This window comes from Triticum urartu, chromosome 4, assembly GCF_003073215.2.
Source record: "Triticum urartu cultivar G1812 chromosome 4, Tu2.1, whole genome shotgun sequence".
Taxonomy (NCBI): Eukaryota; Viridiplantae; Streptophyta; class Magnoliopsida; order Poales; family Poaceae; genus Triticum; species Triticum urartu.
Window position 1 is genome coordinate 27,282,709 of NC_053025.1, and position 25,208 is coordinate 27,307,916.

At 44.8% G+C, this 25,208-nt stretch overlaps 1 protein-coding gene across 1 annotated transcript; it reads right to left on the reverse strand.

Moving 5' to 3' along the window:
- Positions 1 to 11,744: 11,744 nt before the first annotated feature.
- LOC125550423 (GPN-loop GTPase 3-like) lies at positions 11,745 to 16,197 on the reverse strand. The gene is made up of 9 exons (XM_048713416.1): positions 15,802 to 16,197; positions 15,330 to 15,438; positions 15,165 to 15,246; positions 14,456 to 14,541; positions 14,090 to 14,193; positions 13,876 to 14,006; positions 13,697 to 13,790; positions 12,964 to 13,019; positions 11,745 to 12,218 (listed from the first exon to the last, which is right to left on the reverse strand). The coding sequence occupies exons 1-9, from the start codon at positions 15,844 to 15,846 to the stop codon at positions 12,122 to 12,124; spliced, it is 804 nt and encodes a 267-aa protein (XP_048569373.1). The 5' UTR covers positions 15,847 to 16,197; the 3' UTR covers positions 11,745 to 12,121.
- Positions 16,198 to 25,208: the final 9,011 nt, after the last annotated feature.

The following is a 25,208-nucleotide window of genomic DNA, read 5'->3' on the forward strand; positions in this document are numbered from 1 at the left end:
TCATGGAATATTTCACCCTACCAGATCATTTCACAGATGCAGATGTGGAGAAAGTCAAGGACGCTGCTCTTAGGAAGATGGCAGTTGCATTTAAGAACCACAAGATTCGTGAATGGGCCAAGTACGTCAACGGAGGAAGGAAGACTCCAGTATTCAAGGGAACACTAGAGACCAAAGTGCTCATTGGGACGATTTCGTGAAATTCAAGGATTCGGAATTATCTAAGGAACGGTCGAGAATAAACAAGGCCAATGCCGCAAAAAAGGATAAGTTCCATAAGCTGGGGCCAGGTGGCTATGCGGTGGGAATGCCTAACTGGGATAAGTCTGAGAAAGAGATGCTGGATGCAGGTGTCACTCCAGAAACATTGAGCTGGCCCCCCAGGTGCAGGACTTGGTTCTATGCGCAGGGGGGGTTGGACCCGAAGACAGGCAAAGTTTCGAAGAAGGCATGTCTGGACGGAGCCGAAGATAAGCTACTTGTTGCAATAGAAGAGGCTCGATCGGGGTTGTTCGAGCCCAACAGAGAGAACGACGAGCTTACCTGTGCCCTGGGAAATCCTGAACACCCGGGAAGAACACGAGGCATGGGCGCTATTCCGTGGTATGAGGGGTTTTTGGACTGGAACGCCGACTACAGAACCTGTGCGAGAAAGAAGATTGCGGAGGAGAAGAAGAGGAAGATGGAGGAGGAGCAGAGGAAGCTAGACTATGAACGCCTTCAAGGCCTAGAATCAGCGCACACGGACTTGGCAGTCAAATTCCAGCGGCAGCAGGAGCAGATCGACTCACTTAGCCAGCAAAGGGGGTCTCAGCAGCTAGCGGATGATCCACCATTGGATAGCACCGTCCCATTCATGCCGAGAAGCAGCGTGGGTTCCGCCCCGGGCGACGCATTGCTGGATAGCTATCCAGTGGATGACATCATGGAGAACACTAACTGCGAGCTACACTTCAAAATGAAGAACATATCCATGAAGGTGGCGGACGCCCTTGCTTTTACAAATCCCCCTGAGGCAACCTTCCATTGCAACCCGATTCCAGCGGGCTATACTCGTGTCTTGGTTGATAAGGTGGTGGACCAATATTCGGGGCTAGAGCTTGACATTCCTGGAGGTGACGATGAGCACACACTAGGAGAGGCCAACCATCATATCATCCTATGGAGAAAGGATTGCATCATCTTTCGAAGGCCACCGACACCGCGTCATCCGACTCCTCGTCGCAGTCCGCCACCGAGTCAGCAGACTCCCGCTCCTCCAAGTCCACCAACGTGTCAGGCCACTCCTCCTCCAAGTCCGGCACAGCTTCAGGCCACTCCTCCTCCTCCAAGTCCGGCAAAGCATCAGGCCACTCCTCCTCCAAGTCTGGCACAGCTTCAGGCCACTCCTCCTCCAAGTCCGGCACAGCTTCAGGCCACTCCTCCTCCTCCAACTCAGCCACGTCAGTCGTCTTCGCCGCCTCAGCAATCACGGACGAGAGCCGCCTCAGCTATGGTGTGTAGCGGTACAAGTCGAGGCAGTACTGGAGGTACAGGCGGAGGCAAGCGATTTCAATATGGTCCAAGCCTCGCGCCTCTTCCGCAGAGGCCTTACGACAAGTCCGAGGAGGAAAACGTAGCCATATCGAAGGCCAAGGTGGAAGCCCATTTTGCACCGAAACCGCCACCGCCACCAAGGGAGAAAGTGCCTGTGGAAAAGATTGACCACTTCATTCGTATGGCTAGAGCACCAGCTCCCAAGCCTGTTGACACAGACTATGAGCGCCACATCAAGAAGTTAAATCGAGCACGTCTACAGAAAGAGGCGAGCTCGAGCTCGAGCAAATCAGCTGGCAAAAGGAGCGGTAAAACCGTTCCCCAGCTGGGAGAACAGGCGGCGCAATCAATCCCCCCGCTTGTTGTGCCAACAACACATGAGAGTAGGCGCGCCCAATATTATTGTGGGCAAACCGTTAACGTTCCCGGGGTGGGCGATGTGGTAATAACCGAGGAGCATATTGCGCAGGCTGAATCGATTGGGATCACTGTTGGACAACTCCTCGATATCGAGCCCATATCTCCGACTAGAGAGGAGGAAATAAAATGGAAATATGCCCGGGGCCAACCTTTGGTCGAGCCAGAGGAGGTCCATAAGCTCCCAACGAGAATGTATGAATTGCATCAATGGTACATGGACATTACCAAGATTTCCAATCGAGAGTCCCTCATGATGAATGTCAACAAGGATCATTACTACCATGAGAAAGCTGTGACCGTTGAGTATTCAGAACTATTTCAGCTATACAATAAGACACACTCGACAAATCTATCGTCAGTTGCTATTATCTGTAAGTGATTTCTTTCTGTAATTTAAGTCTCAAGCTAGCTGTAGTGATCATTTTGATCAATCATTACCTGTAATTATCCTCACTATGTTCTTTTCTGTGGTATTATGCAGGATGAAGATTTATGAAATGAAAAAGGTGAATGCTATGGCATTGGGTTCGTTGACCCAAATACCATTAATGAATACACATGGAAAATAGATCCATATCACGAAAAAAGTGTAGAGGAAAGCATGCTACAGTTCTTCAAGGAACTCAGATACAATAAAGATATACTACTTCCTTACAACTTCCAGTGAGTCACACTGTCTTGTACTACAAATTCTGTTTTTCCCTACTAGCTAGCTACATGTTTTTGCTTACATATGTCCGTTTAATTAAGACATGCAAACGTGTGTGCATGCAGATTTCACTGGATCTTGTTAATCATTAAAGTTGATGAAGGAACAGTTGAAGTACTAGACTCACTACTTAAGAAAGCAAGTGACTACACCATCGTGAAGGGGATAGTCAACAGGTAATTTCAATCATTATTAACTATATCTCGGCCTATTTAATTAGTTCTTCATTTCCTGATAACAACTATTTAATAACCCATTTATTCATTTTCTTTGTCGACGGGCAGGGCTTGGGCAAAGTTCATCAGGGCCACTCCAGGCCCATGGAAACAAAATCTGAAATGGTATCGACCCAAGGTAAGTAATTAAGTAGTACTAGCTAGCTGCCATCTCTTTAATTATCATGCTTGATTAATTATTATCTGATCAAATTCCATTCTTGTAAAGGCCCTGAAGCAGGCGCCGGGGAATGATCTATGTGCATACTACGTTTGCAAGAACATTCGCATGATGGCGTCCGAAAGGAGCAAATCTCAAAGACAGGAGTGCGTATGATATCGATTGTCAGAACACTATTCACAATTTTTACGACATTATCGATATCTAGTCACACAACTAATACACATGCATATTGATCTCCTTCTTAACAGTTCAAAGAGGTACGGGACAAGCTCCTAGCACAAGACCGCATAGAAGCAATTCAAGAAGAAATAGCGGGATTTTTGCTCGACCAGGTCATAGATCCCAAAGGAGAATACTATTACCCGCTACCGCCCCCATGAACCATTTTCAATTGTTATCGTGCTCCGAAGGCACCAATTAGCTAGGCTAATGCCACTGGCTCTGAAGGCACCAATTAGAAGAAATATATAGGGTCGCGCTATTCGTCACCCTGGATGAGGAATAGTTATTCTTCACCCTCCTCTATTTTACCATCAATGCATCGTAATTTTACGTTCCGTAAGTTTTGTCTTATTTCCGACGCAAAAAGGATCGTCAGAAAATATATAATCGGCGTAAAAAATATTTTATGTTATGTAAAATTACAAACGTAAAAAACATAGTCTAAAATACAAATAAACTGTAAATTTTCTTGTCTTATGACCTATATTTTTATTTTCTTATGTCAAATTTTACATAGTGAATTAATAGGAATATAACTATTTGAATTTGAAACATAATTTAATTATGAAATGATCGTAAGATTACCTCGGGTGAAGAATAACTTATTCTGCACCCTGGGTGATGAATAGTATCGTAAAATAACTTACCGATTCTACTAGAAATTCTATTTATATATATGCATAACGTGTACAGTATGTAGTATCGTAAAATACCAGCAAAGAAAAATAATTAAATGAAAAACACAAAATTAAATGAAAAAGAAATCATAAACCCAAAACCCCCAACCTTTTAATACCGGTTGGTGACACCAACCGGTACTAAAGGGCTCCCTGCCCCCGAAGCTGGCTCATGCCACGTGGTTGCCCTTTAGCACCGGTTCGTGCTGAACCGGTACTAAAGGGGGAGGGAGAGCCTTTAGTGCCTACATTTTAGCACCGGTTACCAAACCGGCACTAAAGGGCCTTACGAACCGGTGCTATTGCCCGGTTCTGCACTAGTGACACAACGTACATCTTCGTCTCCGCCAAGCTAAAGGTGCCTTCATTACCACAACCCAAAGACGTGGATACACGATACGCCCTTGGTCAGGAGCCAGTCAAGATGGCAATGGGGCCCCGAAACCCGCGTCCCCATGGGTTTTTACCCTATTAGGGGACGGGGATGGGCATCTTTTCATCCCCGCGGAGCTGTTGTTGGGCACATTATACAACCCGACACATTTCGTAGGCTTACACCCGTTTCGGTAGTCCCCAAACCCGAAACCCGGCAATACCCGCGAAATTACATTATTTTTTTTATCACCGTAGTCATCTTACCCCCGAAATCTTAGAGGCCTTGATGTGTTCACAAGATTGGATAAGAAACAAATATAAAGGTGTGTCTTTCTTTACATATCATCATAAAGTTTATCATTATCATGTTGCAATATTTCATAAGATGTTCGTTACTACTTATTTGATTCTCATAGATGCTGACAATGAATAAGGACAAAGTTTTTGGACTTGTGTATATTTTTCTCATGTTTAACTTTAGCTTGAGCGAGTTTTGATCTTTCCTAGTACTTGGCACTTTGATTTGGCATTGGAAGATTTGAAGATGGTCGTTTGGAGGCTTGGAGATGTGAAAGATGCCATGATGATTCCAACTTTAAAGTGATTTGTGAACTATTAGTTTTACTTCAGAACTTATATAGCTGTTGAACCATCTACTATTGTTTTTTGTTAAAATTTACTCAAGTTATGCTGCTGAAATGTGCTTGTTTTGTTGTTGAAGTGTTATTCTTTGTCACCACTATGTTTGTTTAAATATTTTAATTTTATCGTGGGTTCCCCGTAGGTTCCCCGAAACCCGATGGGTTTAGGGGACGGGCAGAAAACTAGCCCCGCACACGGTGATGGAGACGGGGACGGGTTTACGATTTTCTTGTGGGGATGGGTTTGGAAAGGCAAAATCCAATGAGTTTCGTCTCCGTTGCCATCTTGAGGAGCCAGTGCTCAACAAGATATTCTACGAATACTCTAGTACTAGTATAGATTGCATGCATGCGCTCTGCACCACCATAGCCGCCCGCGGCACAAGCATGCATGCTCGCATGCACCGGCCGAAAAGCCATTAAATTAGGCTTTTCTTCTTCTTTAAAATACAATATACAGTTATCCTGGTACTTTGGACCTAAGCGGGCCACCTTTTAGCCTCCTCGATCAAGTTGATCGGCAACTGCCATTTGGCGCAACCGACATAAATCTTAAAGCCTTGATCGGAAGTCGATACGTTGTCACGATCTTGCACGCGCTTGCCCAACGGCAGCCCATCTGTCTATGTGTTTGGTTCACATACGTCTCCGATCGCAATCTCTACCACAAAGCATCGGCTAAGAGGGATCAGCGGCTGTTTAAACGAGTACTTCATCGCAAAGAAGAACTATTAAACGGAGAGGTGACTGACTCGCGTTGCTTCACGGCCGCCCAAGAATATTCTGCACACAAGAATCTGAATCTCTGATCCCGGTACGTAAAAGGGTTCGCCGACATTATCAGATCCCACGATACAAGTTGCAATCACAATGCGTTGTGGGCATATTAATTCTTTAGGTAATTATAACGTCGAGGCTTGAATGAATGCTTGGTTTAGGTACTAGTGCTACACTCCAGTAGCTATCTCCATCCTTTAAATATGATCAAGAGTTTTCTTGACTATAAACTGCCAATTGTGATACAGAAAAGTACTTTAACTTCAAAGCAAAAGGGAATCTTACCTGCCAATATCCTTTTTGGGTACTTTAACTGCCAATGTATGTACTGCACAAATTGTTCTGTAGTATAGTTGGTCGGGACTGTAAAATATAAGAACACCAGCATATTGACGCAGAGTAGTTTTGTCTTCTTTATTGAAAATAATGTAGTTTTGTCTTAGTTTCATCCTCTGCGCATGATTTTGGTATATAAATGCTGATTTTGCCTTTTCAATGATTAACCTTCACGCACAAGAACACAAAGTTGCACTTTTTAAAATTTGCAAATTTAGTCCAAAAATGTAAAGCTACATCATTGTGTGCTTCGAAAACTAAAAGTGCACAAAAAGATGTGCAAATTTGTACTTGATTGCAAAAAGACCAAAATTGCACAAAACTATCATATACAAGTCCGGACCCTAAAATGTACAAACTACCCAAATAAACATGAATTTGTGAACTTAAAATTGCACAAAGATACGCAATTACAGGCTTCTTCAAATACGCAAACAACCTAATTGCATATTTCTAACAACAAGATTTCACAATCATAATATGCAATTCCAGGGCTCAAAATGTGCAAACAATCAAAATCACACATTTCTAAAAAAAAATGCAATTTCGCGCTTGAATATGCAAACTACCCCCATTTTCACATTTCTAAACCCAAAAACTTGTGTGACTACCCATTTTTAAATCCAATACTATACACAAAATTTGTGTTCCAATATAGGCTTTTAAAACAGGAACTACCCAATTGAACATTTTCAAATATCAGAATGTGCACAATTTAAAAATAAGGGGCCTACTCATAAATAAAAAATATGAAACTTGAAAAACTAGATAGGGAAGAAAACAAATAACCAAATATCTTGCAAATACAAATAGCATCTTTAAGTTACTACACAAATGCACTCTAGCTAGTCTCGCTGGCGGTGGACTAATAAAGTGAGTATTAGGTCCAAAGAACAAGTTTGGCCAAAAAATCCCAAGGTTTTGCAATGATTTCATTAGCACCATCTCTGCTACTGATAAAAGTAAGAATTGTGTTGGGATCAGTACTATATGTACTAGCAACATAAACCCTACATCAAATCTAATCAATGATTGTAAACAACTTGAACTTTTCTCATCGTATGCTGCTTATATAGCATACTAATTGGTGCCTATACTTCAATTAAGTAGATAATATATACTTCTTAAGTCGTAAAACTGAGACTGTAATTAAAATGACACATTTTACATCCCATTTTATATTTCTGTTTGGCTTTACCTTACAAAATAAAATCTCTCACACACCCCTTCCACTCATGTACCTCTCTCACTTGGTGCCTTCTCCGTCTTGCCAATTTGGAATTGTTTTCAATAACAATCACCAGTCACGAATTTAGTTGGATGGGCTATTTCTGAATTGTCTCTCTACTTTATCATACTTAATCTCAATCATCAAGTAGGTGGCTAATTCAGTTGGTGTTGCTGTATACTGCGAAATACACATTGTATACTAGTGGGGGAAACATCATGCAATACCCGTGCGCCTTTTGTTTCCCTGTGCCATAGAACATGTCTAATCTAAATGTGTCACAACTTCCAAATCCGTGCGCGCAAGTTTTTGTGCCCCTGAATAGGTCGTGCTCATATTAATCGTTGGTATTCTCATCTGAATAAACACTGATTATCTAGGAAAAATAAACAAATGCTTGTGCATATACTTTTCCATATGTTCATCATATTATTGTACGTAGTGTCATGGCAGTAGATCACAAGCAAAAAGGGGTGAAGGAGAATGTAGACCGGTCAAGAAGGTTACATAGAATGACGTCAACAAATCAAAAATACATAGCACTGCCCAGCGTCGACGCGAAGGCAGATTATTAGCACACGTACATCAGGCATAATATAGGAATATACCACATAGTATATGCAAACTTAGCTAGCTAGTGACCGGGACAGCCGCCGCCGGCCCGGCCGGAGTAGGTGCAGCCCGAGGCGCCAGCGCCACCACTCTTCAGGAGGCGGGCGCGGGCGCCACGCGCCAGCAGAGGCGGAGGTTGGCGCCTGGTGCTCGCCTTCGCGTCGCCGTTGGGTAGCGGTCCCGCCGGCGCGTCAGCAGCATGGAGAGGGCGCACATGGAGCGCAGCCGCCAGCAAGAGCACCAGCAGCGTGGCTGCTGCCATCGCCGCCTGGCCTTTCTTAATCCCTACCGCCATAGCCAGTATGATCAACAGAGATAGTGCTACCTAGGTTAGCTAACACGTGATCTATATATAGCTAGCAGCTAGCTACTGATGCAATCGACCTAGCTTAGTTTCTTTCCTTAGCTACACGCACATGAATACTCCTGCTCTAATGAGAGGACTTAGAGTGGGAGCTATACGGCCTAGATCACCCAGGCCACGTTTATATAGAGACTAACAATGTTATTTTAAAAGCATAGTGGAGAAAATAGAGTAGCTCATTGGATGCAATATATCCCATGCATGTGGTAGTCAATGGTCAATCGCCGAAGGGACGGTTGCATGTGCAGCGCAGATGGGCGATCGACGGATCGAGTACACTTAAGAAAAGGATTAAAGGAATCCCATGCATGTCACTTGGGGCTCAAATTAGGTACAGGCAATGAGGCAAAGCACATCTCAAACTACTTTAGTACTGGCAATTGCTACGTATATGCAGCCCAGCACCACCACCAGGATCAAAGTTCACATTTGACATTGGGTATCTAAGAGCATCTCCAAGAGCCTCCTTTTCTTCGGTGATTCTCTGGACCATCCGATGCTCCTTTTCTTCGGGGATTCTTTGGACCATTTGATGTACGGTCATCTAGTGCTAGAAATTAAAGGTTAAGAGTTGGCAAGGAGTTTATTCCGCAGAAACTTCTTCGCAATCAGAATAAAATTGCAGATACTTTAGCAAGATATTGTTGTACTGAATGTAGCTCTGCTATTTGGCTACACAGAGGGCCTCCATGTATTGAGGAAATTCTAGATTGTAATTATGCACCTTTGGGATAGAACTCTCATTTACCCCGCAAAAGAAAAGAGCCTCCTTTTCTTCAATAAATTTCTCGTATCAAAAGAGTTAAGCCAAAAAAAAATGCTCCAATGGACTCCATTTGCCCAATAAATTATTGGGATGTTTCAATAATCAGTCCCATCTCCCCAATATTTTCTCAATATTTCTCCAAGTAAGTGCCACGTTAGTGCGTGGCCCGAGCAGCCCGCTGTACCACTGCGCCATGGACACTGCGGTCGCCGGACCACCACGCTGCCATTGCGCAGGTCACTGGACCAACCGCCGGAGCATCGCCGCCATCATCGGACCACTGTGTCACCGCTCATTGACAAGTGGGACTGATATGTTAGATGTAGCGAGGAAAGAAACTCTGAGAAAGCACCCCAGCTGCAAACCCTCCTACGTTATTGGTGTTTTTTGGGAGCCTCTTGGAGATGATATTCTTTTAGTGAGAGATGTTGTCGTTGATTACAAGGCATGTGTGGTGAATTCTTTAATTTGAAGATCTGTTGGCTCGAAGGTGCTCGTACGGTTAGAATATGCATGATGCATTCTCTTTTTAATACGATACAACTGAAATCGCTCAAATTCATGAACACACACTCACCCCTATGGACGTAGCACGCACACCCTACCCCTATGAGCACCTCCGAGAGGTTGACCTGGCATAGCATCTTAAGATTTTACGAAGTCACCGCATACGCCTCACTGTCAACAGGAACGTCTCCTCCCACTGAACGAATATCGCTGAAAACCTGAAATAAATTCAGAAGTAATGTGAGCACCAATGTCAAGTCTAGGACTTGAACTCTGTGGGCTGAAGATACCATCCATATATGCGAGTGTCTAAGTCTGTATTGTGTTTCTATATAAAAAAGTCATAGCAGTATTTGTATTCACAAATGCGCATGCAGATGGAATGCCTACTTTCACACTGGACCCTAACTTGTCGAAGACTATATCTACGTGACCATGTGTACAGAGGATAACGTTTACTGGCTAGACTCGTGACAGGGGCCTTTTGGCGAAGAAATATCTCCGGTACCCTGGGTCACCCATGTCATCAACAACAAGGTGGCGGAAGGCAAATGGTGGTGTATATAATGGAAAATAGAACCAAAATGGCGAAGGGAATCTTCTCTGTTGAGGCCGTGTGCACGGGATCCCGTGGGCACGGGGTTTTCTACCTACGCAAGAACATCCCCAAATCAGTGGTAATTTGATTTTTTTTGGAGAAATTTGATGGTGGGTAAGGTTGGGGATGGTGGGAGGGGTAGGTCTAGTTGCCAAACAAGAAATTCGTGGACCAAATCAACAAAATCTCACAAGATTCAACAAATGCAAAAGATAAATGGCGGGGCTATTTTTGTGTGGATTTTCGAATTGGGACAAAAAACAACAAAATTAGGCTAGAATATGGGGGTAGGGACTCCAAGATGTGAATCAACCTGGCTCTGACACCAAGATATTATAGGTGAAACCCTAATTGAAGATCTTTTCACACTTGAAAGTGGAGAAAAGAGCAAATCAAGAGAAGAACATAAGAACAACACTCAAACAATCCCAAACCACATATCCACTAAAATAACATACATGAGATCCATAAGCATACAAGAATAATCCAAGAAAATAAGCACAAAGGCAGAGTTCTTCCCAAATCCAAGAGGAGACCAGGTGTTGATGATCTAGATAGATCCTTTCCTAGAAGGGGTCTTGATATCCACTAGGGATCTTCTCCTAGGAGGCCTTGATCTCCTATAGGAGTGGTAGATGAGCAAAGCTCTCTCTAGATAGTCTCATACATTTTGCTGACCCTAACAAATGGCCTATGCACGAAATATACAAGTGACTTGATGTGAGGTACGAGCTAGAGGGCAAAATAGAAACTCCACGACAACTTCCTGGGAGGGCCGTGCACACGGGGTAGCTACAGCGGCGAGGCGCGTGCACACGGGGTGTGCTTCTTCGTTTCCAGTAGCTCTCTGGATGGTCCAAGGGCACGAGGTCGGGGAGGCCCGTGCACACGGGGTCAAGGTGCTGCTCCTTCGGGTGTCCGACCTTCATCTTCCTTGTGGCCTTGGTGTCCTTCTCCTAAGCCTTGGTGATGCTCCTTAGCATTTTGATGGGGTCGTCCTCATACCGAATGACACATAACATCGTTTGGTGAGGTAGCACCCAAGTTTCATCCATATCCATATCAATCCCATAGAGGAGTGAGTTCGCCTTGTTTTCAATGGCACGTGCACGAGCTCTGTGTTGTGTCCATGAGAATAACCGTAGGATGCTCCGCATCAACATGTCAATTTAGTAGATATTCTTGGGAATTGGCACAAAGGAAGCAGAGAAGCAAGGTGAAGTAGGAAAACATCCCTGGTTGGATACCCTATGCGTCAACGTAGGTGTATTATCTGAACACCAAAGGCAAAGATCGGCGCATGCCCTACTCTGTACATTGAAACTTTAAGGCTGCGCTTGGAATGGATGTAATGAAATGCGGGTGTATTCTATACGGGTGTAACCTACCGGCCGCGTGCAGTTTTCAGGCGGAAACGAAAACGACGGGCGGAGGCTTGTATTCTTTACAAGTGTATTTAAAATGTAAACGATAACCCAAGCAGGGCCTAAAAGGTAATTTGCACAGTAAGACTTGGTGTGTGTAGTGGCAGCCATTGATTGCCATGCGATGCTATACAATCTGACACGGACTTTCCAAAACCTAGAACCCCCAAAATATAGACATTAAGCTGACCAGAATTTCACGGCCCTGTGTTCAGAAATAAAGGAGCAGAATTGGTGCATTGGCGCATACACTATTTTAGGTATTACCCCTCATGTCTGGTGCCGTTCAAGAGCTCCGGCAGAGGATGATTTGTTTACAAGCAATTGCCGGTTACCAACCTCGCAAGCATAGGAAGGTGACCCCAAACACTCTCTGCAGATGCATTCTGTGTTGTTTTCCCGACCAACGATTGAAACAGATAAACATAGCTTCTGCCTGTTCAGCGCTACCATGTGGCGGTGAATTCCTCCTCCCATGGACCCACACTACATGATACTGACTAATTTGTTGCTTCTGCTTGATCAAATGGTTAATCATCCTCCTCAGGAATGAAGTCCCTGACCTTCACATCGGCGTCTTCTCCGTACTGGATGCAGTTGTCGATGTTGGACAGGACATACTGAATGCTGCAAAAGGAAGGATGGTCAGGGATACGAAAAAAACAGAACCAGATAGATAAATCTGCCAAGACCCTAGGCTAACTGGTCCATACATGCCATGGAAATAACTGGAAATTTAATATCAGCATGGCAAATGGAAGTGCCACACTTCAACATTGCTGGAACGTTTTGTTTCACTGCAACATGGTCATGGATACGAAAAAACAGAACCCGATAGATAAATCTGCCAAGACTCTAGGCTAACTGGTCCATACATGCCATGGAAATAACTGGAAATTTAGTATCAGCATGGCAAATGGAAGTGCCACACTTCAACATTGCTGGAACGTTTTGTTTCACTGCAGCACTATACTTCAAATAAAACCAAATTTCAACTGAACAATCATTCAAGTTGGAAATTGTCCCGCCCAGTATAGTGATGATCCCATAATTGTTATTATTTTCCAAAAAGACCAGACCAGCATATGATAGCAAAAGAATGGAACAACAACACGAAATTAGTAGAGAAAATTGTTAAGTGTGCTATTATACCACCACCCCACCAGAAATTTGAATCTGGCAAGGAGGGAATGTGTCTTCCAAATCGATATTAAAGTTGCATCCACAAGCGTACTAGTAGAAGTAGCATGTTTAAGGATCAGAAACTCAAGTGGCAAAGGGTTCCTTCGATCGCTTGATCAGAAAAGTAGGAAAAGCTTAGGTATGAAAAAAAGGGTTATTTTAATTAAACCAAGAAATCAAACAGCAATACCTGCTCTCCTTCCTCAAATCAAGTGGTATGAAATTCACCATGTTGTAATCATCAACCTACATGATATTAGTACTGACATCAATATTGGAGGCAGAGACACGATAAATATCAGAGCAAATTACCTACCAAAAGAGGATATACAGAAAAAAAGGGAAGAAATGAAGCACGTGGAGACAAGTATCATCTCAAAGATAATATGCACTATGAGAAAAAAGGGGCAGGGGGGAGTACTACATCAGCACATCCATCTATTATAAGAGATGGTTGTCTACTTGGAATATAAATCAGCACAAGCTATCATGCTAGAACAGTTCTACTTCCTAGCCTAACTTCAAATAAAGCAAATGTGAGTTGGCCATGGTTTATAGAATCATCACAAAGGAAATGCATCATGGAACTCGAAATATAATTTTTACACAAGTTTATTCTGCAGTACAGAATAGCTAGTGCCTAGCCAGAATTCAGATTCCAGAACATAAGCACAGAATAAGGTGATGCACTGATGTCTCATCGTAAACTAAAACTTAAGCCATGTGCTGTCAGAGCAAATCTTAACCATGCAGACAATTTTCATCAGAAACATAACAGTTCAAAGCAAGAGATACACGTCCAGCAATTATGGATTTATGACAAAACAACGTTAGCATTTTTTTTGAGAGGCAATATATTGACGGTTATCGGGCTTCAGAACACATGAGATTTTACAGAATTTACAGATTCATGGAAGGAATACCAGTTCAGCTAAAGCCTTGTTTAACTTGTGAAACCGAGGCGCCATCTGTCGATTCAGCTGTGACAGAAGAACCTGTGCCTCAGGGTTCAGGTAGCTAAAAGTACAAAAACATTATTAATGTAAAAAATGGCAACTTTAAAATGTTACAACTAATATAAGAGAGAGAAAAGGGAACATACTCTTCTACATCCTTTTTATTGGAAACAAGGTCCATCTTAGAAAGGATGTTGATATGAGGAAGCTCGAGTTGAATCATAGCAGAAAGAGAAGCCATGCAACCGCTAATGTATTTTGTGACATCACTGACAAACTGTACCAAGAAAAACAAACAGTCATCAGTCTGGGGTCTGAGTTAGTGCTGTCGTAAAGGAAAGCTACATTAGTGATTCAAACCTGTGAGTCCAGAAGGTACACAGCGCAAACAGTGAAATTTTTCCTTTTCAGATACTCAACAAAGTTACGCAGAACTGGAACATGAGTGAAGAGTTCAATCTGGCCTGCCAAAACAAGATGTGGAACCTTGGGTTAATTGTTTTCATGTAATGTTAAGCAATCTAGATATCTCTGATTTTTCATAAAATAAGACATGCTACAGAACCACACGAGAAATAGATAAAGATGGCAACATGAACATGGTAGCGCATAAGTTTAATAAGGAAACTCATAACGATAGGCCCATGCAGGTGGTACGAATAGTAAATAGTCCAACTAACAAACAAGACACAATTAGAGCATGCAAACATTCATTAAGCATATTACCTGGGCAATCAAACACAAGATAGTCATCATCCAAGTAGTTCTCTAATTGTTCATCCAACCAATCATCCAAATTGTCTTCAAGGTGCCTAAGGTTTCTTAAGGAAACAACAACTGCCAGCATTAAGATCCTAAAACATTAACTTTATGCCAATAAAGAGTGTTCACATCCTCTTGGAATTGTATAATTATAATAAGTTCAATCAGATCCTTGATTACAAATGGAGCTATTAATTGGACTACAGAGTATATATATCAACAGAGAAGCCTCTTATAAAATTCACATCATAGCAACGCCATAGTATCCAAAGTGTACAAAAGTGTACAAGTAGCATCCATGCAAATGACTTTACCAAATGGACCGGCAAATTCAAAGTATAATGGGATGCCATAGTATCTACTGTCCAGATAATAAATCATGCAATGCAAGTATAGCAATACTATTTGCTCTTGGAACATCTACGTGCACCTTTTGCTATTGAAAACAAAATAGAAGGCAGTTTAATTCTAGAAACAATGAAGAATTGCGGGATGTGCTATAAGACCAAATCCACTCCAGCAGCGTAACGTTGCACCTCCAACCCGCTTATAAGTACCAATACAGAACAGAAATACATTGCAGATTATATACCATAAGGGGTCACTTCATAACTAAATAGCTTGGAAGACAGCAATCAACAACAAATCAACATGCTTTCAAACAACAGGATACTCCATGCAATAGATGAGGCCGCCATTTGGTCCCATCCCAAGCTCCTCCATGACATCGTCCAGCGATATGAGCTCTCTAATGTCTACAAAAATACCAAACAGATGTGAGTAAGAGCCCTATGTAAGATTAAAAAAAAAGTGCACAACAGCGTGCAGGCATTCTTACCAGTAGATACAGGATAGCTGAAGTGCTCTGCAGCTGGATCCAGGTTGACCATATGAATCCTCCTGCCCACCGTCTCGCAATGTTGATACAGACCAGAGCAGTAGGTCGACTGCATATGATTAACAACGGTCAGAAAACACTATTTCTCAGCTTCTCCACAACCATATTCTAACCTCCCGTACAACCCACTTCGATCAGTCAAATTCTTTGGAATACATACTAACATACATACAGGTATAGTCACAAAGCAGATGAGTACATTACTTCGTCTGAAATGAAATCACGTATAAACAGGGACCAAACCTCATAAAAACAGCACAAATTTAGCATTGAAACAAAGCAGGAGCACACAACCATGCGAAATTAGCACTGGTCAGAGTGACGAACCAATTCGTCCCCAATCAAATTAGCTCTGGAGACTGCATTAAGCATGGAGAGAAAGAGGAAGCGGGCGGGAATCGGAGACAATCACCTTGCCGCTGCCGGCGGGGCCGATGACGAGCTGCGCGAAACCCATGGTCGGCGTCGGGCTACCGAAGGATTGGGGAGGGGGGGGGGGGGGGTAGGGGTTAGAGAGAGGGCTTGTGGGGGGGGGTGGGGTTGCCGGAGAAAGGGGGGACTAGAAGACTGAGGAGATGGCGGCGGCGACGTAGGCGGCGCACCAGATGAGGGCTGCGAGGAAAATCCCGACGAGGGTCATCGCAGACTGGCTGGTGTACGCTGGGGAGGTCGCCGAGCTGCGGGGTGGGCTTCGGAGGGAAGGCGAGGGGGAGGGGGGCGGCGGGGAGTGCGGCCGGCGCGACGGTTGTCGGGGTGGGTGGCGTGCCTGTCGGCGGCAGGCACACAGCGGGAGTGGCGGCGTGGAGGGAAGAGAGATTCTAGCGCTGACAGCTCACATAGCCCATATTGATTGCCGCCTCAACGGTGGGCTTTAATGAGCCGGCCTCTGGCACGGCCCACTAGCACATATTTCATTTGTATCTAAAAAATTAAAAACCACTCAAGAAATCTAAAAAAGGAATTTCTTGAATTATTTTGAAAATGTTGTAAGAAAATAGGTTTAGTAATATAAAAACATAAATGCCCATAGAATCGAAGGTAAATGTTCCTATATTTTAAATTTTATTTATTAAACTAAATATAAGTTTTTATATATTTTAGAAATGCTCACCATATATCTCATATTTACAAAATGTTTTCGCATACAAAAAAATATTCATATTTTGATAAAAATTCGGAATATATTTTCATGCGTGTGTGAATATATGTTCACGTAATCTAAAAGGTATTCATGTATATTCTGAAACAAAATAAAAATACACAAAATGAAAAAATATAGAAAAAGTAAACAAAAAATACAGGAACAGAAAGAAACAAATAAAATAGTATAAATAAAAGGTAATCTCATGACAATAAATGCTAGATATGACACTAGAAAGGCAATTTGTTGTAAAATGACATCTACAATGATTGATAACACGGTGTTCTCTCATATATTGCATGTCATTGACACAAGGGAAGAAAACATGTTATACAATGGATTATGCTAGTGACGATCTAACATGTTTCATTGCCTTCTCTAAAAGACGTGGAATACATAAGAAAATACCGCCTTATCAACCACTGTAAACATGCCCTGAATAATTGTCGTAACTATTTAGAAGTAATAAAAAGGTAAGAAAGAAATAAAAATGAGAAGGAGGCAAAAAAAAGAAATAAAAATAAATAGGCTATAAATTTTAAGAAACAAGAATAATCATCTAAAGAGAAATCCAAGATCATGCATATACCCACCACCCCCCAGGTTGGCCATGCATGCAACTTCCGTTCATGAGGTCAGATGGACGCGACTTAATTTGTCAGCGGTTTGTTCTCTTGTTCTTTCGGACTTTTCCTGGCATGTCCGCCTTCACCTACCCGCACGTACGCCCGCATCCGTCCGTGCAACTGGAGTGATGCGACAGGAGTGACCATGGCCCATGGGATTGGAAGCTGAGCCGAGATTGCATCACACCCGCCACACGCAGTCTCGGAAAAAGTATCCACCTTGAAGGTGACAGCTTCTAGAAAGAGTTTCTTTTTGCTTTCCTGCATGCATGGTTGCATCTCTCATGAACATCGACCACCCACCCTTGCAAGTTATCCCTATCGGCTCAAATGGAATCAGACTAGAAACTGTCTTGATGCCTTACAAATGAAGTGAGTGCTCCTGCGGTAAACAAATATAAAACCTTTTAGATCATTATTTTAGTAATCTAGAAGTATTTCTAACTGAGGGAGTATATATAAGTACCATATAAGTAGCATCAACAACAAAAGGGGGTCATGTTTTTCGAACAACAACATTGGAAGAGTTGCTACTGTTGATTTACATGATGAAAGCATCAAAGATGCATGAGTGAGTCAAAGAGGTCTCATGAATCAACTCGGACTAGCTAGCACGCCCAGACTACATATCCTGAAAGAACAAGATCGGAAGTTCGAGTGTTAATTTACATGAAAGCGTCAATGATGAATGAATCAACTGGGAGTCTGGGACAAGCTCCCAGACTAGTGCAAGAAGAAGCACCCCGGTCAGTGCTGCGCCGGCGGGGCACGGGTATTGTGCGCGTCGTTGGAGTGGCACGACGGCCCGGCAGCTGAGTCCTCCGCCTCCCCTCCCAGCACCCGACGCGCCTGCTTCGAGACTGGGCCGGCCCATGAACAGCAGGGCAGTGCAAAAATGTATTCATGTCAGGAAAAAACAAACGCAAATGCAGCTGCGGTGAGGATTCGAACAAGCACCATCATGCTCCTGCACATGGTTGGCGAACCACTACACCAATACAGCCCTTCCGAAAAGATTGCAACGCTAAATGTCTAACAACTACATTTTAGCCGCGCTCTTTAGAAAAATGGGATTTCTTTTGAAAAGAAACCTGAACAAATTTTGAATGCCCACAGATTTTAAAAAACTTCACGAATTAGAAAAAAAATCATGTATTCAAAAAACATTGACGAATTCAAAAAGTTCATAAAAATTGGAAAAAGTTCATCGATTTTCAAAAAAATCACAAATTTTGAAAAAGTTCATCGATTTTGAAAAAAACATTCATCGACTTTTGAAAAAGTTCATCGTTTTTGAAAAAAAGTTCATCGACTTTGAAAAAAGTTCATCAAATTTGAAAAAAGTTCATCAATTTTGCGAAAACTTCATTGATTTTGAAAAAAGGTCACCGAATTTCAATAAAAGTTCATGGAATTTGAAAAGGTTCATCAAAATTTGAATAAAAACCATCAAAATATGAAAAATAGTCCACCAAATTTGGAAAACAGTTTATTGAATTTTAAAAAAGTGCATCGAAATTGGAAAAAAGTTCATAGAATTTCAAAAAAGTTCATCAAAATTTGAAAAATAGTTCACCGAATTTGACAAGCTAACTCATTGAATTTTAAAAAGTTCATCAAAAATTGAAAACCATTCATCAATTTTGTAGAAAAAAACCATGAAGAAAGAAAGTTTTTCAAATTAGAAAAAGAAAGGAAAAAGAGCAGAAAGAAGAAAAAAAGAAAGGAGAAGAAGAAAAGAAGCAAAACATGCACATAATCACAACATGTGAAGTGGTCTGGTGGTTGTCGCGACTTACACAAGCCAGCTTGTCGCGGGTTTGAATCCCAGATATCGCGCTCTTTTTTTCTTCTTAGAAACAGAAAAATAGGCCGACCCAGACGTGATGAGGGGTGTGCACCGTGCCACCATCATCAGCGTTTGCTCCATGATGGCCGCTACCGGTCGCAACGTCCTCCGTGGAAGGTCTACGAATCACTATATGATAATGCAAAAAGTATGCTCTTTTTTTCTTCTTAGAAACAGAAAAATAGGCCGACCCAGACATGATGAGGGGTGTGCACCGTGCCACCATCATCAGCGTTTGCTCCATGATGGCCGCTACCGGTCGCAACGTCCTCCGTGGAAGGTCTACGAATCACTATATGATAATGCAAAAAGTATGCTCTTTTTTTCTTCTTAGAAACAGAAAAATAGGCCGACCCAGACATGATGAGGGGTGTGCACCGTGCCACCATCATCAGCGTTTGCTCCATGATGGCCGCTACCGGTCGCAACGTCCTCCGTGGAAGGTCTACGAATCACTATATGATAATGCAAAAAGTACTTCATATATATGTAAGGTGTTTAAAATGCCTTTATTGCAGGTTAAGATCTGTTAGGCCCTGTTTGGTTCAGATTTTATCGACAGATTTTGCTACTGCGCAGCAGAATCTGAACCAAAGGGCGAATCCAGCAGAATCTGATTCCAGAAATCCGCCGTCAAAATTTGAACCAAAAACGGAAGCAGCCCAGGACGTGCTTTTCAAAATCTGATTCCGCTGCGAGCCAAAATCTGAAAAAGTTGTATCAGCTGGTTTGCCAAATGACCTATATCTTTTTCACATCAGATTTTCTACAACTATTTTTTCACAATAGATTTTTCACAGCTGCTTTTAGAAATCCACAGCCGAACCAAACAGGACCTTATTTTTGTCATTTTTTTCTCATGAATAGTGTGTTTATCAAGATAGCATTAATTTGATACTTTGCATTCCATTCGATATGCGTGTTCTAACCTTTTCAGCAAAAAAATGCTTGTGCTAACAAGATGAAATATTGTGGCTTCATTTGTTGTGATTATTTATTAGTTTCTCACACTAATAATACCTGAATCATTGCACCCGTTAATTGGTTTACGTACTTCAAATTTTAGTGTAGGAGATAGTGATCATTCAAAGAGAAAAGGTAGAGATCAGATGGTTTGTTTTCTTTATCTGCTACCACTATAAAAGAAAAAGAGGAGCAGATCCAAACAATCACACCCATTCATCATCAATATCTAATGGTCAATAATTCTCCTGTGTTTAACACTGCAACCACGCGTTAAGCCACCGCAATCCATCCATCGCTAATCTGCCCCGCCGTAAAAGAAAAACCGCTGCCCGCACGACCCACGACCTCGACCTCTCGACCTCTCGCCCCCTCCTGCCCCTCCTCCCCCCCAACGGACGCCGCAACACGGGCGGGGGCCTCCGCACGCCGATCCTCCCGGACCGTTCGCCGCCCCACCGTTCCCCCCGCAGCCGTTCGCCGCGGGAGCCGTTCCTCCCATAGCCGTTCGCCGCCTCGTCGTTCCTTCGCTCCGTTCGCCGCCCCGCCGTGCCTCCCGCAGCCGTTCGCCGCAGGAGCTGTTCCTCCCATAGCCGTTCGCCGCCTCGCCATTCCTCCGCTCCATTTGCCGCGGGAGCCGCCGTGTCGTTCGCCGCCGTGTCGTTCCTCCCGCTCCGTTCGCCGTGGGAGCCGCCACGCCCTTCGCCGCCCAGCCGTTCCTCCCGCTCTATTCGCCGCGGGAGCCACCACTCCCTTCGCTGCCCAGCCGTTCCTCCCACCCCGTTCGCCGCGGGAGCCACCGCGCCCTTCGCCGTCCCGTCGCATGGTGGTCGGAGGGGTGAGATGATTGGCTCTGGTGGGTTCGGGCATGTGTACCTCGGGATGAATCTGGACACTGTCGAGCTCCTCGCAGTAAAGCAGGTGCTGGATTTTGCGATTTGGTGATCTGGTTTGCACTTTCTGCAGACTTGAAGTCATTTGTTACACTAACTCTCTCTCCTTTGTTTGATTTTTTGTTCCAGCTTTGACTGGAAGCACCAACACGACCCGGGAGAAAGCCCAAGTGAGTACCACTTCCCCAACCGATCTGGTTACAAATTTAGCTGTTGAGATTTTTCTTCATATGAGGTGATTTGTGGCTTCTGTTTCTACAATTAGGCGCATATAAGATAACTCAAGGAAGAAGTGCAGCTCCTCGAGAATCTTTTGCACCCCAATATTGCAGTGAGTAGATGAAATACTACTGATTACATATCAGATTTTTTATGTAACTTCTAGCCTGTAGTTGCTTGATCTATTTTCTATGATTTGAGATTGGGTGCACTGTATATATCTTGCTGGAGTTTGTTCCCGACCCATGGCACGCTGCTAGCCGGCTCTCACCACTCCGACCTCCGCATCGGCAACTGTCGTGGTTCTAAGTCTGACAGTAATGTAGGGGGGTAGGTATGGAGAGGCAAGATCTTAGGTATGGAGAAGTTGTAAGCACACGAGGTTTACGAGTTCAGGCCCTTCTCGGAGGAAGTAATAGCCCTACGTCTCGGAGCCCGGAGGCGGTCGACTGGATTATGCGTGTATGAATTACTGGGGTGCGAACCCTTTACACTGAGGAGGGGGTGGCTTATATAGAGTTCGCCGGACCCCTCCGGCCCTCAGTTGTGCAGGGTTTTAAATACATTAAGGTCGGGCGTTACTGGTAACGCCTCTAATAAAGTGCTATGATGACCATAAAAGCTACTTAATAACCGACCGTTAGCGTGCAGAGTGCTTTTAGGTCTCCTGGCCGTCGAGTGGTTGGATCTTGGTCGAGTGATTGCTTCTTGGTCGAGTGTCTTCGAGTCTGTCGAGTGGAACACCTCCAAGTCGATTGAAAGGTGATTTCTTCTTGAGATGTCCTTGGGTAGGGCAGCTGGGACAGGTCCATGACCCTACCCTAGATACATAGCTTCATCATTAGCCCCCGAATGGATCGAGATTTGAGTGGGGAAGGAGTTGAGAACTTCTCTGACTCATTTTTCATGCCATGAGCATATCTTGTTTCGGACCAATGAACCTGAGTGATGACAGCAACTTCCTTTTCAGTCGCCTTGATCCATTCTTAGTTTTTTGTCGAGTGAGTTTCTTTACTTGAAAGGTTCCGAGTGACGGCGTGGAGGAGATCTCCGGTCTGACAAGTTGTTCTGCTACCCGCAGATTTCACGGGATCCGAATTTCGGGAAGCGCACGGGACGGGGGAGGCCGCAGTAATCGGATGGGATAGGGCGGAGCCACCTCGATCCCCGCGCCACCTTTTTCACCATGTATCACGCGTGCGATTGTTACGGGATTTGACAGGACCGCCCGGGCCTACCAGTCAGCCACTCGGAAGCGACCTCATATAAGGCGTCGGACTGGGGTCTCTTGAACAGTGCGTTCCCATTCTCTCTTCTCCTCTTCAGGCTTCTTTGTCGCGCTCGCTCTCGCCCCAGCGCCACCGCTCCATACACGTCTCGCCGGCGACGATGGGGAAGGAGAAGACGGCGGCTCTGGAGCAAGCGAAGAAGGCGACGGCAAAGGCAAAGGGGAAGGCGACCAGTCGGGGTGGATCTTACTCGCGAGCCGGCCTGCCGAAGGGCTGGATCCAGGGCGACTGGATCCGCTCGATGATCACCCAAGAAGACCTTGACGACCTAGCCAAAGGAGGGCTGATCCCCCATGGATCGGCGCGGCTTCCGGGGAAGGAATCCGAGCCGCAACCTCGGGAGGGTGAGCGCGTTCTCCTTGCCACCCACGTCGACCGTGGATTTTCCTTGCCTCCTTACCCTTTCTTTTGGGGATTTCTGAATTTCTTTGGGGCACAACTCCACCACTTCACTCCCAACACAATCGTGTATCTCGCTGCTTTCGTGTCTTTGTGTGAGAATTTCCTGGGTTGTCGGCCTCACTGGGGTCTTTTCAAGCACATTTTCACCTGTCGTTCTCAGACGGTGAAAAAGGCCAATCCGAGTGATGAGAGAACACAAGTGATTCAGATGTGTGGGGGTCTTGGTGTTCAAATGAGAGGGAAAAGTTCCTTCCCATCCATGATTCTTCCCGACTCGGTTCGCGGATGGCAGTCGACCTGGTTTTACTGCAAAGACCAGTCGACGCCAGGACAGTCGACTGGCCTCCCTCCTTTTACCATGGACTGAGTGAGGAAACCCTCCTCTTTGAAGGTGCTCCCGAAGGAGAAGGCGCAGGTTAGGGTGCTGGTCGAACGAGTGGTCCAGCTTATCCATGATGGGGTCACCGGTATGGATCTCTTGGAGGTTTTCCTTCAGCGGCGCATCCAGCCTCTTCAAGCCCGAGACCATCCGATGTGGATGTATTCGGGTCTTGACAACTCCACTCAGATCCGGAGGAGGTCGATGACGACACACTGGAGAAGTGGCTGTCGGGCATGACCGGAAACAAGGACAACCCCAGGGGAGCCAGGAGAGTTCCTCCATTCGACTAGTCCCATGTACCAGAGAAGGTCCGATTCCGAGCTTTGATTGTAATCTGAATTCACTCGCGCAGCTGTCTATACTGCGTCGACTGACTTTATTCTTCCTGCTTTCTTTCAGGCCCTTATCGAAATGTATTCAATGCCCAACGGAGAGCAAGAGCAAGATATGGAAGGAGAGGCGAGCGGCGGCGACAGTGGCGAATGGACTTCTGACGGTGAAGGGGACGAAGAAAGCGACGACTCAAGTGACGAAGAAGATGTCGAGTCGCCTCCCCGCAGGGAGAGGCGATCCAAGCTTGACCAAGAATGACCGAGCGCCCGTGAAAAGGTGACTGCTCAGGCTGGTCAGTCTTCAAAGCGTCCTCGGACCTCTTCACCAACCCCGACCGAAAAAGTGTCAAAGCATCCCAAAGTTGCAGAGCCGAAGCCTCGGAAGGCGTTGCCGAAGATTAAGATTAACATCCCCGTCGCTTCTGTGTGAGTGTCTCCCTTTGTATTCACTCGACACCCCGTGCTGTTTGTTTTTTCTTGATTTAACCAGACGAATTTTGGAACTGGCAGCGCTGCTACTCCCGGGACCTCAGCTTACAGGGACGAGGATGAGGTAATGGAGGATGCGGTCACTTCCAATCTGGGTATGATTTCTGCCATTCTGTCTTTATTTGGTCGACTCAACTGCAATGTGCACCATTGGGTGATGTGATTTTGGCGATTGAACTTTGTACAGCTCCCAACATTATCGACCTCCCCGATGATGATGAAGAGCCTGAGAGGCCTTTGACAAGGAAAAATAGGCAAGCTCCTGCAAGCAAGGTGCCACAGTCGACGCCGAGGGCGGAACAAGTCGTTCAGGACGCTGGCGATGCCAATCGGGGTTCTGTTACCTTCGTCGTGCCATTGTCGAGTGCCTTGCCTTCTTCGTCGACTGCTCAGGCCCCTGTCGACCCACCTTCAGTTTTTGCGACCCATCATGTCCCAGAGGACGAAGTGAATGCTGCCAAGGAAGCCATACGCCAGGCGGGTATTATGATGGAGAAGATGAAGACGGTGCGGGACGCCAGTCAGGCCGCCTACGGCGCCAGCTCGGCTCTCCAAAGCAACGTTTAGGTTAGTTGGTCACCGCTTGTTCTGTTAGGATATGTTATCTGAAGACTCTCTTTCCAAAAACCTTTGCATCTGTACACCCACTGGGTGCGTCAATTGAATTTTTGAACTAGTGGGGGCACGCTGAGTGCACCCACTGGGTGTAGTCCCCGAGACTATGGTGGACTGCTGGCAGTCGACTGTAGTCTTTGTATTTTGATTCTTTCGCTCGATGTGGTCTGGCCGCGTCGAGTGTAACCCAAACTGGTAGTTTGTCTCTTCTACTCGGTCTGGGCGAGTGGGATTAGAACCGGTGGGGGCACGCCAAATGCACCCACTGGGTGTAGTCCCCGAGACCGCGGTCGACTGCTAGCAGTCGACTGTGGTCTGAGTTCTATGGTCCGAGTTCTATGGTCCGAGTTCTTCTTTCTTTCCTTTTTTTACTCCCTGCACTCGACTCCGGCGGGCCGGTCGAGTGGGATCATAACCGGTGGGGGCACGCAAAGTGCGCCCACTGGGTGTAGTCCCCGAGACTATGGTGGACTGCGGGCAGTCGACCGTAGTCTTAGTATTTATTTTCTTTGTCGTTTTTCGCTGTAAAATAACTTCTCCTCCCTGATTGCAGAAATCTTGTGATCTTGGAGCTCGCTTTGCTGACTTGGAGAAACAGCAGATCCAGCTGAACCTTGAC

Excerpts from the sequence above, each read along its gene's own strand:
- LOC125550423 (XM_048713416.1), bottom strand. The coding sequence starts at position 15,846 with ATGGGTTTCGCGCAGCTCGTCATCGGCCCCGCCGGCAGCGGCAAG. Across the intron at positions 15,247-15,329 it reads CAGCTATCCTGTATCTACTG|ACATTAGAGAGCTCATATCG; the intron begins GTAAGAATGCCT and ends GTATTTTTGTAG. Across the intron at positions 14,542-15,164 it reads GGCCTCATCTATTGCATGGA|GCACCTTGAAGACAATTTGG; the intron begins GTATCCTGTTGT and ends AAGAAACCTTAG.